At 41.4% G+C, this 13,996-nt stretch overlaps 1 protein-coding gene across 2 annotated transcripts in view; it reads right to left on the reverse strand.

The window, feature by feature from the left end:
* Nucleotides 1-3,356: 3,356 nt before the first annotated feature.
* RUFY3 (RUN and FYVE domain containing 3) overlaps nucleotides 3,357-13,996 on the reverse strand; it is a 102,148-nt gene continuing 91,508 nt past the window's right edge. For both annotated transcript variants that reach the window (XM_025385059.1, XM_025385060.1), the window contains 4 exons: nucleotides 12,377-12,441; nucleotides 8,938-8,965; nucleotides 7,509-7,577; nucleotides 3,357-5,416 (listed from right to left, as the gene is read on the reverse strand). In XM_025385059.1, the coding sequence (XP_025240844.1) occupies nucleotides 5,273-5,416; nucleotides 7,509-7,577; nucleotides 8,938-8,965; nucleotides 12,377-12,441 (306 nt within the window). In that variant the 3' untranslated portion in view covers nucleotides 3,357-5,272. The remainder of the gene's footprint in view (nucleotides 5,417-7,508; nucleotides 7,578-8,937; nucleotides 8,966-12,376; nucleotides 12,442-13,996) is intronic.

The following is a 13,996-nucleotide window of genomic DNA, read 5'->3' on the forward strand; positions in this document are numbered from 1 at the left end:
CTTTCACATACCTACATCCTTGTTTGTGGAACACTTCTTTACTTTCTGGCACTACAAGATACCCTCGATGGAGAATCAGCCATTTCTCTAGGGAGCCCTGATTCCTTTTCTTGGAGAACGGTATTAGAAAACAAGATCTGGGCATTGGATGTACCTGTTGCTGCTGGCATGTCTGCTGCTAGGCTCTCTCAGTGAACAGAGATATATGCATGTGTAGTAACTGAAATATACACACATAATTGTAATTACTTTCTGAATTCTTCTGGGAAGCAGTTTTTTAAAAAACTAGTAAAATATACATAAAACCTGCTGTTTTAACCTTTTTTTTTTTTTTTTTTTTTTGAGACGGAGTCTCGCTCTGTCGCCCAGGCTGGAGTGCAGTGGCCAGATCTCAGCTCACTGCAAGCTCCACCTCCTGGGTTTACGCCATTCTCCTGCATCAGCCTCCCGAGTAGCTGGGACTACAGGCGCCCGCCACCTCGCCCGGCTAAGTTTTTGTATTTTTTAGTAGAGACGGGGTTTCACCGTGTCAGCCAGGATGGTCTCAATCTCCTGACCTCGTGATCCGCCCGTCTCGGCCTCCCAAAGTGCTGGGATTACAGGCTTGAGCCACCGCGCCCGGCCTGTTTTAACCATTTTTAAGCGTACATTTATGTGGCATTAAGTGCATTCACATTGCTGTGCAACCATTACCACCATCTGTCACCAGAATTTTTCATCTTCCTCCAACACAAACTGTACCTATTAAACACTGACTCCCCATTCTGCTCTTCCTTAAGCCCCTGGGAACCATCATTTTACTTTCTTTATGCTTTTGACTATTCTAGGTACTTAGTGTAAGTGGAGTCATACAATATTTGTCCTACGTATGACTGGCTTATTTCACTTATCATGTCCTTAAGGTTCATCTATATCGTAGCATGTGTCAGAATTTGTTCTTAAAGTTGAATAATATTCAATCGTATGCATATACTAAATTTTGTTTACCCATTCATCCATTGATGGACACCTGGGTTGTCTCTACCTTTTGGCTATTTTGAATAATAGGGCTGTAAACACAGGTGTACAAGTATCTATAGAAGTTCCTGCTTTGAATTCTTTGGGGTGTATACCCAAATGGGTTTGCTGGATTATATATGGCAATTGTTTTTTTTTCTTTTTTCAGAAATCACCATACTGCTGTACCATTTTACATTCCCACCAACTGTGTACCTGAGTTCCAGTTTCTCTATGTCCTTGTCAACACTTGTTCTACTTTTTTGATAATAGCCACCTTAATAGGTTTATAAAGTGGTATCTCATTGTGGTTTTGATTTGTACACTTCCCCAGTGATTACTGATGTTGAGCTTTTCGTGAACTTATTGGACATTTCTACATCTTTTTGCAAGAAGTGTCTATTCAAGTACTTTGCTCATTTTTTCAGGCTTTTTATTGTTGTAGGATTTCTTATTTACAACTTGGGTTGCCTTTTCATTCTGCTGATAGTGTCCTTTGATGCACAAATTTTTAATTTTGCTGAAGTCCAATCTATTTTTCCTTTTGTTGGCTGTGCTTTTGATCATACCCAATAAATTACTGCTAAATCCAATGTCATGAAGCTTTTCCTTTATTTATTTTTTTTCTTTTTGAGACGGGGTCTTGCTCTGTCGCTTAGGCTGGCGTACAATAGCGCAGTCTCAGTTCACTACAACTTCCACCTCCCAGGTTCACGCAATTCTCCTGCCTCAGCCGCTTGAGTAGCTGGGATTACAGGTGCCCACCACCACACCTGGCTAATTTTCATATTTTTAGTAGAGATGGGATTTCACCCTATTGGCCAGGCTGGTCTCCAACTCCTGACCTCAGGTGATACACCTGCCTTGGCCTCCCTAAGTGCTGGATTACAGGCGTGCACCACCACGCTGGGCCAATAATTCTTTTTCTTCTTTTTAAGAATTTAATAATTCTAGCTCTGTTTTTCTTCCAACCTTAGTGGATGGAGCTAGTTCTTGATGCATTTTAAGTTAATATTTGCATATGGTGTAAGGGTCCAACTTTTGTTGTTGTTTTTTGGTATGTAGCTATCCAATTTTCCCAACACCATTTGTTGAAAAGACCATATTTTCTCCACTGAATGGCCTTGGCACCCTTGTCAAAAATCATCTGACCATATGTGTAAAGATTTACTTCTAGGCTCTTTTTCTATTCCATTGGTTTATATGCTAATTTTTATGCCAGTACCATACTGTTGGTTACTGTAGTTTTGTGTTAAACTTTGAGATCAGGAAGTGTAAGACCTCCAACTTTGTTCTTTTTCAAGATTATTTTGATTATTTGGGGGGGCGGTCTTGACATTCTGTATGAATTCTAGGATAGATTTTTCTATTTCTGCAGAAATGTTGGGATTTTCATAGGGACTATTGAATTTGTAGATTACTTTGGGTAGTATTGACATCTTAACAATATTAAGTCTTTGTCTCCATGAAAATATACATTTTTTTTTTCTTGGCCTCCCAAAGTGCTGGGATTACAGGTGTGGGCCACTGTGCCCTGCCAAATGTGATACTTCTATGTCTTAATTTTGTATGGCAACATTTTGAAGTTTTCAATGTACAAGTCTTGGCCTCTTTGGTTCAGTTTATACTATTGTAAATGATGGAAAGCACAATTTTAAAGGAAGATAGGCATACCATTAAGTCATGGTATTCATGACTTGGTCTCCTTGCTCTTATGGGAGGCTGCACTAATAACTAAAGATCTTTGGGACGCTGTATACATTTTTTTTTTTTTTTTTGAGATGGAATCTTGCTCTGTTGCCCAGGCTGAAGTGCAGTGGCGTGATCTCAGCTCACTGTAACCTCTGCCTCCCAGGTTCAAACGATTCTCCTGCCTCAGCCTCCCCAGTAGCTGGGATTACAGGCGCACGCCACCACACCTGGCTAACTTCTGCATTTATTTATTCATTTAGTTTATTTATTTTAGTTGAGACGGGGCTTCACCACGTTGGCCAGGTTGGTCTCGAACTCCTGACCTCAAGTGATCCGCCTGCCTTGACCTCCCAAAGTGCTGGGATTACAAGTGTGAGCCACCGTGCCCAGCCTAAAAAAATGTTTTTAAAGGCTAGTATTTATGTGTAATTCTAAGTAAAGTCTCAAGTGACTATTCCTCCTTATATTATGTGTTACAAATATCTTTTCAAATTAATTTAAAATTAATTATAAAATAACTTTTGCTAATTTAGGGCAACACTCCTTTAGTCCATTTTGTTCTCCACATTATGTATAGCACCTATAAGTGCTGGCTCATGTAGGTGGCCAAAAAATAAAGACTCGAAACACAAATGTTATTTAGGGTAAAAAAAAGACAATCAACAAACTAGGCTAGAATTATTAGATTTTATTTTTCCCCAGAACTGTTAAACTTCAGCTTCACCAAGTAACAGGCTGACTTTTGGAATAACAACTCTTTCCCAAGCTGTTAACTCTTTCCAAGAGACAGAATTTATTAAAAAACATGGTTCCAGGATATTTCCTCCCCAGAATTCTAAACAGTCACAGAAAGAATCATACCTTCTTAGGTCTTGATTAGAATGAAACAATCTATAGACACATGTAACAGAATCAAAATAGTATATAATGTTTCTTGCCTTCTCTTGCTCAATACACTTCTCTCTTTTCCCCCAAAGAGTTTGTTACTCAAAGATGTGTAAGTACAGTCAGCCGTCCATATCCATGGGTTCTGCATCCATGGATTCAACCAACGCCAATCAAAAATATTCAGAAGAAAAAAATTCCACAAAGTTCCAAAAAAGCAAAACTTGAATTTGCCGAACACCCAGCACTATGTTGAATCCATGCAAATGAAGTGATGTGTAGGTATTTTATTAGGTATAAGTAATCTTCAGATGATTTAAAGTACACAGGAGGATGTATGTAGGTTATATGCAAATACCATATAACCCATTCTATATAATGGGACTTGAGCATCCATGGATTCTGATATCCAGTTGGGTTCCTGGAACCAAACCCCCATGGATACCAAGGGATGACTGTATTGCCCTTTCCAAGAAAGCATCTATCACCTTTCATTCATGACTCAGAATAAGGAACTCCTTATTCAAACGTAAGTATTCCGAGCTAACTGTTCTCAGCCATCAACAAATTAAACTTGGCCAGGTGTGGTGGCTCATGCCTGTAATCTCAGCACTGTGGAAGTGAAGGTGGGAGGACTGCTTAAGCCCGGGAGTTTGAAACCAGGCTGAGCAACCAATGAGACCCCACTAAAAAAAAAAAAAAGCCAGTTCCAGCTACTTGGGAGGCTAAGGTGGGAGGATTGCTTGAGGCCCAGGAGAACAGGGATTCAGTGAGCTGTGATTGCACTACTGCACTCCAGCTTGGGCAACAGAACAAGACCCTGTCTCAAGAAAACAAACTTATTTTACTCTATATTTGACTTTGCTTTAATCAATATCTTCTATTTGCAAAAGCCAAACCCTATTTTGAAAACTCCTTACAATTTCCATTATGACTTGGAGAGGAAGATGGCGGGAACTGGGAAGAGTTGGCTTATTTTGTGGAAGGAGATTCTGAAAAGGGCAGTTATTTACTTTGAAGTCATTAAGTAGAAAAACAAATATTCTTTTTTTTGATAATGAAAACCCTTGTAGGTAAAGACCAGAAAATTCTAGTCCTGAAATTATAATATATTACAATATTGTTTTCAGTACATTCAGAATTTATATTACTTTTTAATTTCTTTTCCCTGAGATTGGGTTCACAGTTTGGTAGAAATACTTTAAAGAGGTAGTTAGTAGGGGTGAAGAGGAAACAATGTTTATGCTAACAGCACCTGGAAAAATAAGTAACATCTGTCATTTTGATCTCAGCATCTGTCTCTCCCCCTTGAATCTGCAAATGCAACAGAAGGAGATGATCATTTTCCTTTTTATTCTTATCTGCCTGGACTCTCTCCTATTACATCCACCCCAGTATCACTAATCATAAAAATGAGTTGCCCTTCCAAAGATATGCTATAAAGCAAACCCTCAATGTCAGGTTGTTTAGATTTAGAAGAGAAAGGCTCAAGTGAGTTCACTTTTATTCATACAGTCATTAGGGAAAATGAGCAAAATTTCCAGTAACCCCAACCACTGCCTTTTCTCCCTGGACCTAGTTAATTCCTATCAACTCTTTAGTTGACTCTAAGAACTGGGCTCTATGAGATCCTGACAGCTAAAACACCGGTACAGAAGAGCCTGCATAAACGTTTTGGTCCAGGTCTTGGCCTTCAGTCTTATGATGGGCTGGTGGAATATTGCTTCATCAGATGCTTGTGACAGGGATTGCAAACTCGCTCAGGCTTGATACTTGAAGGAAGAGGCAGTTCATTTGTTGAACAGGCATCACAGAAGGTTCCTCTGCAGTTCTTACACACATTCTATGAGGAGAAGAGGAGGTTAGGCGGGGAATAGAAGAGGTGTAAGGCATAAGGATTCATGGGATATAAAAAGCCAAATGTGGCAAATGCTCCATGCCTAATCAAATAATGACTGGATGTTTACTATGTGCCAGATAGTATCTGAACACAGGCCCAATCTACAAAAACATTCAGTCTAGTTTTTAGATTTAAATGAAAAGAAGCAGTGCCGTAGAGTTAAAAATAAAAACAGGTAACATAAAAATCACTCATATTTAGAATATACTTCACACATCTGTTCCCCATACTCACTTTGAGGTAGGTTAGTTTTAAAATTAGTTTGCAAGTACCTGTGCATACTCCAAATAAGGCAGTGAAAGAGCAATGGATTGAGTGAACAGGCTAGGATTAAAAAAGGTGCTGAGTACGAACTGAAAGTATAATTCCTAATACACTGATGTGCTTAATGCTTTCCTGTGATCTCTGGTGCTCTAAGCACATCCGCTGGGTTATAAGTGCAGCAGGAGCACAGCTTCCTGCATCTTGTTCATAGGAAATTGTTTGCTTTTCCTAAACGTTTTGCATCTTTAATGGTCAAGCACTGAGAGAGCAAGAAGTCACTATAGCAATGTCAGCAGTAAGGCTGTGACAGGGTGGTATACACAAAGCTCCAAGCGTCCTATATAAAAAGCTGTGAAGAATAATTTCTCCCATGAAGTGCTACCTTCATGTCAAATAATTCATGTTCCTGAGGGTGAGAGGAGTAGGGGGTTGCTTTCATTTGAAAGCCTGAGAATTTTTGTCTGACACACAGAAGTTAAAGTTGCATGGCTTAGAAGAGGGAAGCCAGAATGAACAGTTTCTTCTATTTTGTAACATGTTTCTATAATTATAACTTCCAGTTCTATAAGGGCAGTTTGTCTGTTCTCTGACTCTGAATTTAAGAGTAGGTCATACTATAATTTCATTTGTTAAAATTTGGCACGATCACAGATGGTGCTATGCAGGTCGTGATCCAGAATTTGAGCCTGTTTCCTGTATCTCTTCCAAGCACGTGTTTCACACGTTCATTTGTACATAACTTTTCTTGAGCATCTCCTATGGATTGGATACCATATTAGATGCTGGGGGATTCTGTGAACAAGACACAGGTCCAGCTATCAAGGGCACTCGTTCTTTCTGAATACTTCCCTAACTCTGCCAACCCTAGAGTAACAAACTGGGAAGGTGCTCAGGCAGACACCCTTGAAGATCGGGTGGAAAACAAGTGGTCTAGCGGGGAGAGTTCATATTCTGTTCTGAGCAGGATAAAGTGCTGAAAGGACTGTGGACTTTGGAGCTAAAGCTAGGTTGGAACCTGGGCTTCATCACTTATGACTTAACTTTGGGAAATATAGTTAGCATTAGATGTTCAACGTTCTCCATTTATAAAATGACAGCTATGAAGGACATAAGCTTGAAAAGAACAGAGACTTGGTCTACTTTGTTCATTACTTTTTCTCCAGCACATTCTACACAGCAGGCACTCAATATTTACTTATACATTTCTATCTGCTTATTTGCTTTAAATTACATAATTTTTTGTTTATTTATTTTTAGACAGCTTGCTCTGTTGCCCAGGTTGGAGTGCAATGGTGCGATCTCGGCTCACTGCAACCTCCGCCTCCCAGGTTCAAGCGATTCTCCTGTCTCAGCCTCCTGAGTAGCTGGGATTACAGGCGCCCGCCACCACACCTGGCTTTTTTTTTTTTTTTTTTTTGTATTTTTAGTAGAGATGTGGTTTCACCATGTTGGTCAGGCTGGTTTTGAACTCCTGACCTCGTGACCCACCCACCTCAGCCCTCCAAAGTGCTGGGATTACAGGCATGAGTCACTGCGCCTGGCTGCTATTTATGTTTATTTTAACGGAAATTTACTGACATGAATTATTATGACTGAAAAAATAACAGGTACCCAGTAAATGCTTGCCCCTTTTGCTTTTCACCTCACCCCCAGCACTGTGAGCATGCACTCTGCACTCCATGCGGCAAAGTCCCTGTTACTCCTGGGGAGGGACTTGGGGGGTGCTGTAGACATTCCTATGAAAAACCTGTCCGTTTCTCACCACAGTTACCTTTGTTAGGCTGCCATCTTCCTGACATAGCTGACACACCTGTGGCTTTCCAGAGAGCAGCAGCTGATCCTAAACCACACAGTGAGCGGTTAGTTTTTCTTAGTGCCAGAAATATTAGTACTTTCAGAATATGCCTTTTTTACCTACAGTATTAATATAATCACACTATAGACTATCTGGAAACTAAATAAACCAATTACGAATAGGTAGTCCTACCACCATAATACCACTCGGAGAATCCCATCATTATGCTTCCAGCTCCCAGCTCTTAGTTTTTATAATAACGTGATTTTACTTCTAAAAAGAAAATCTAACACATGCAAGTATAGAGTAAAAAGTTTTAACACCATCCCATTCCTCTTGCTTCACTCTACCATCAAGAATGGAAAGCACTGGGGGCTGGGCCTGGTGGCTCACACCTGTAATCCCAGCACTTTGGGAGGCCAAGGTGGGTGGATCACGAGGTCAGGAGTTCAAGACCAGCCTGGCTGACATGGCGAAACTCCATCTCTACTAAAAATACAAAAAAAAAAAAAAAAGAGCAAAGCTGGACATGGTGATGGGCACCTGTAATCCCAGCTACTCAGGAGGCTGAGGCAGGGGAATCACTTGAACCTGGGACGTGGAGATTGCAGTGAGCTGAGATTGTGCCACAACACTCCACACTGGGTGACAGAGTGAAACTCTGTCTCAAAAAAAAAAAAAAGAATGGCAGCATTGGGCATGGAAGCTCACACCTGTAATCCTAGCACTTCGGGAGGCCAAGGTGGGAAGATCACTTGAGCCCAGCCTGGGCAACATGATGAAACCTTATCTCTGTAGTCCTAGCTACTCGGGAGGCAGAAGTGGGAGGACTGCCTAAGCTCGGGAAGTCGAGGTTGCAGTGAGTTGAGATCGTCCACTGCATCCCAGCTTGGGCAATACGAGTGAGACCTTATCTCCATTTAGAAAAAAAAAAAAAGGATAGCAGTAGGATTTATTTTATTTTATAACCTGAGAGGTAAATGACAGGGTGACTCAGACATAGTAGCATTCACTGTCTTTCTCGTGGGCTTGTCATAAACTATTAGATTCACAAAGTGTTTTATAATCATTTATGTTAGCTTATTTCTAAGTGATCAAAGCATCTTTTTTCTCTCCATTTTATGTAAAAGAAAACTAGAGGAAAGGGATGTAAAGTGAACTCTCCTAGGTCTTATGTCAGGGATAATTTAAAATGTGAGAACGGATGTTTACTTAGTAAACTGTTCAGAGCTGTGCTACTTCCTGTGCGAGCTTCAGGCAATACGTATTTGTTCAGGGTATTGTTAGAAGGATGGTACACTGTATTCACGCATCTTCCGCCCATGCTACCTTATTTGCTGGCTAGGCACGGTTCAACCAACTTCATAATTTATACAAGATGTTTTGAAACAGGAGGCTGTGTTACCTGTTCATCCATAGGGTGGGGTTGCAGCCTACAATGGAGAAGTAAAAAATCGTGACAAATAGGAACTTTATATTTCCATTTCTATCATTTCAATAAAAAGCTCAGAATACAAACATTTTTTCAAACAAGAAATACTGTAGGTCTTTTATATTACTAAGAACAACATAATTATTAATTTTGACCTCCAAGGAGAGGAAATTTTGCTTCTTAAAATGAATCACTAGAATCTGACCATTGACTTATTATATTAGGGTTCCCATTTAAAAACAGATGAAGTTATATTTTACATTCCTTTTTGCTATCAAAATATTCCCAATGTGTAAAACTCCAATGTGTAAAACTTCCCAATGTGTAAAACTCCAATGGTTCACTGGCCATATATTTTAGTAGCTTTTTTTCTATCTGATATTATGGAAATCTATACATTATCCATTATCACATGTTATATATTAGTCCTAAATATTCTTAAGATGTGAGCTTTAGCAAATTAATTCAAGAAGGGGAAATGAATGAGACTGTTACCAGAAAACCCATTCAGGTTGAAATATTTCTTCATGAGACTAAGCTGAGCTAACTCTGATGTTCCCAGCACGGACTAGAGCCTAAATGAGAGGCGAAGCAAAGCCCGCTCTTGGTTACAGGGAAAATGCACTACAGATTGCAATGGTTCCTATTTTCACTTGAGTAGCAGTGTGACCACCAGACATACACCATGGGGTGACCAGATTTTCTGATGTTCCTTGCCATCATAATCCCAGGAAGCCTGGTATGTCTAACGATTGCAGCTATGACCAGAATAAGTCCTGGAAGTTGCTAATAGGTAGTGCAGAGCCAAAGCACTTAAAAACAGTAGACATGATAAACAGAAGCAACTTGGATAAGTCACTCAGCCTCTCTGTGCGTCTCAGTTTTCTCATCTGTAAAGTTGCATTAGACAGTTTTGTAAGGAATATTAAATCATAAGGAGATAATGAATGTAAAACAAATTCTAAGTTGCAGAGCACAATTCAATTCAGATAAAAGGAAGCACTATTCTATATTCTCAGAACCTAAATCAGAAGTTGGCATTTAATAGACACTCCTGATTGCTCAAGTAAATGACTTGATGTTAGTTTGGAAAGAGGCTGACCCTGAAAGGCACCTGGAAGCCCAGGTTAATTTTATGGCCCTTCTAGTTCCCTTCTCTTTGCTTATGCCTATCTGTAATGTGAGATGGGTGACAGTTTAAGGTTAGCTCTGGATCAAACCATGCTCTTTGGGAGCAAAATTAAAGACTTTGGAATCATTCTGGCCTTTAAGGCAAGAAATGGGCATTTAGGCCAAGCACCTGCAAACTGGACTGTGTAATTTCTCTTCTCCAGCAGCTACTTTTGCTCCAGATGACACACTACCTCATTCTTTTTTTTTTTTTTTTTTGAGATGGAGTCTTGCTCATTGCCCAGGGTGGAGTGCAGTGGCGCGATCTCGGCTCACTGCAAGTTCCACCTCCCGGGTTCACGCCATTCTCCTGTCTCAGCCTCCCGAGTAGCTGGAACTACAGGCGCACCCCCCCCACCACGCTCGGCTAATTTTTTGTATTTTTAGCAGAGATGGGGTTTCACCGTGTTAGCCAGGATAGTCTCGATCTCCTGACCTCGTGATCCGCCCGCCTCGGCCTCCCAAAGTGTTGGGATTACAGGCGTGAGCCAACGCGCCTGGCCACTACCTCATTCTTAAGGTGACACAGCCTGGCTAGGGACAGCTGTATAGTTCTCTCAAAACCCCACTATGGGCCGGGCGCGGTGGCTCAAGCCTGTAATCCCAGCACTTTGGGAGGCCGAGACGGGCGGATCACAAGGTCAGGAGATCGAGACCATCCTGGCTAACATGGTGAAACCCCGTCTCTACTAAAAATACAAAAAACTAGCCGGGCGAGGTGGCGGGCGCCTGTAGTCCCAGCTACTCGGGAGGCTGAGGCAGGAGAATGGCGTAAACCCGGGAGGCGGAGCTTGCAGTGAGCTGAGATCCGGCCACTGCACTCCAGCCTGGGCGACAGAGCGAGACTCCGTCTCAAAAAAAAAAAAAAAACCCCACTATGGTATCCTTCCTCATCACTAACTGCTTCCTCCACCTTTTAAAGTAGACCTTTATGTTTAGAGCAGTTAGATTCACAGCCAAATTGAGTAGAAGGTACAGAGACTTCCCCATGCCTCCTGCCCCATCCCTGGTCTCTTTATCAACATGCTGCACCAGAGTGGTACATTTGTTACAACTGATGAACCTACACTGACACAACATCATCACCCAGAGTCTACAGTTCACATTAAGGTTCACTCTTGGTGGTGTCTATAGTCTATGGTGTGGTCAAATGTATAATGACATGTACCCACCATCACAGTATCATACAGAGTAGTCCACTGCCCTAAATATCCTCTGTGCTCCACCTGTTCATTCCTCCCTTCCCTTACCACTGGCAACCACTGATGTTTTTTTTTAATTGTCTCCATAGTTTTGTCTTTTCCAGAATGTCATATAACTGGACCTCCTTCACTTTTTAATGCAGTGGCACTATGTAATATTTAATTATATTTCTAACCTGGTAAAATAACTACAAAAAGTCAGCTTCCTTGAAACTATCGTATGCTCTTCATCGTGAGCAAATCAGATAGAGTTAGGAAAAAGGAATAGAGTTAAGCTGTTTGAGATTCTCAAGAGAAAGAAAAAATGAGAGATGAGAGATAAGAGAAATCAGAGTACTTATTTTTTTTTTATTTTTTTGAGATGGAGTCTCACTCTATTGCCCAGGCTGGAGTGCAGTGGTGCTATCTTGGCTCACTGCAACCTCTGCCTCCTGGGTTCAAGTAATTCTCCTGCCTCGGCCTCCCAAGTAGTTGGGATTACAGGCAGGTACCACCAGACCTGACTAATTTTTTATCTTTAGTAGAGACGGGGTTTCACCATGTTGGCCAGGCTGGTCTTGAACTTCTGATCTCAGGTGATCCACCTGTCTCGGCCTCCCAAAGTGCTGGGATTATGGGCATGAGCCACTGCGCCCAGCCACTTATTTGAAATTTAGCACATAGGTAGAAACAAGTCATACTCAAATATATTTAAGAAGCTAAGAAATGCTATGTATGACTTATACTTTATTCTCCTGGGAAACCAATTCAGTAAAGGTGGGAAATAACCTCTTAAGTGATCATTTGAGCTTGGGAATTAATCAGGGAAGAGAGAGAGGACAGCTTGATCATCCTTTCCTCTGAAATGGCCTAATGGGTTTGGTTTAATACATGTTATATGGTTTATTATTTACTAACTTCCACTTCGAATGTCTTCCTGGCATATTAATATTATAAGTCAGTGTCTGGTCGGTGTCAATGCCTATGTATATAAAAAACTCCCCCCTTCCCACCACCCCAGAATAACTTTACATCTTAGTTAATACTTGATTAACAAACACCTGTGGCTTTCTTCCAGGGGCTTTTTTAGTTTAACATTTTCCTCTTGCATGTTGTGCTTCCCATCCTGCCAAAAGAAAACAGCCCAATTTATTAATTATTCAGAATGCTAAACAACGATGATATCGCACATATTTTCTTCTGCAATGCCTTAGTTTGGGTATAAAGCTAAGTAACTTTTTTTTTTTTTTTTTTATCAGGGAAGGGATCTAACTTTCAAGCTATGTTTCCTCATTCTTTGCTCTAAGTAGTTTCTTAACTATTCTGATAGTTTGTGACAAATGATTTTCAAAGTAGATATTTTAATTCTTGAGATTCAAATAAAATTCAGAATGTATTCTATTTACTTGCAAAGTTGGCTCAAGATATCAGTTACTCCTTAGAGGAAGTATAATTTTTTTTTTTCTTTCCCCCAGACTGAGCTCTGAAAAACTGGTAAAACCAAGGATGGCCATATCCATCAGACTATAATCCTCTGGATGTTCAATCAAGTTGATGCCCCAGGGCCACAACTTTTTTTTTATCCGAGACAGGATCTCGCTCTTGTCACCCAGGCTGGAGTACAGTGGTGCCATCTCGTCTCACTGCAACTTCTGCCTCCCAGGTTCAAGTGATTCTTGTGCCTCAGCCTCCTGAGTAGCTGGGATTATAGGTGTGCACCACCATGCCTAGCTAATTTTTGTATTTTTAGTAAAGACGAGGTTTCACCATGTTGGCCAGGCTGGTCTCGAACTCCTCACCTCAAGTGATCCGCCCAGGTTCAAATTATTCTTGTGCCTCAGCCTCCCGAGTAGCTGGGATTACAGGCAGGTGCCACCATGCCCAGCTAATTTTTGTATTTTTAGTAGAGACGGGGTTTCACCATGTTGGCCAGGCTGGTCTCAAAGTCCTGACCTCAAGTGATCCATCCGTCTTGGCCTCACAAAGTGTTGGGATTACAGGCATGAACCACCCAGTGCCACCATCTCTATAGCCTGTTCAACTCAAGCAGTTTTCTACTTGGCAGGACAGATGTAAAGTTTCAAACTGCATTTCTTTCTTTTTATTTTTGTTTTTGAGACGGAGTCTTGCTCTGTCGCCCAGGCTGGAGTGCAGTGGCGTGATCTCGGCTCACGCGATTCTCCTGCCTCAGCACCTGAGTAGCTGGGATTATAGGCGCCCACCACCACCCCTGGCTAATTTTTGTATTTTAATAGAGACGGGGTTTCACCATGTTGGCCAGGATGGTCTTGAACTCCCAATCCAGGTAGTCTGCCCGCCTTGGCTTCCCAAAGTGCTGGGATTACAGGCGTGAGCCACTGCACCCAGCCTCAAACTGTTTTTCTACCAATACTCTTAGGCTCTGCCTGGGCAACTTTTGTTTGTTTTGGAGACGGAGTCTCAGTCTGGCACCCAGGCTGGAGTGCTGTGGTGTGATCTTGGCTCACTGCAACCTCTTCCTCCTGGTTTCAAGCGATTCTCTGGCCTCAGCGTCAGGAGTAGCTGGGATTACAGGTACAGCTGCCAGGCCCGAATACTTCTTTGTATTTTAGTAGAGATGGGGTTTCACCATGTTGTCCAGGCTGGTCTCAAACTCCTGAGCTCAGGCAATCCACCCACCTTGGCCTCACAAAGTGCTGGGA

Source organism: Theropithecus gelada, chromosome 5, assembly GCF_003255815.1.
Source record: "Theropithecus gelada isolate Dixy chromosome 5, Tgel_1.0, whole genome shotgun sequence".
NCBI classification, from domain to species: Eukaryota; Metazoa; Chordata; class Mammalia; order Primates; family Cercopithecidae; genus Theropithecus; species Theropithecus gelada.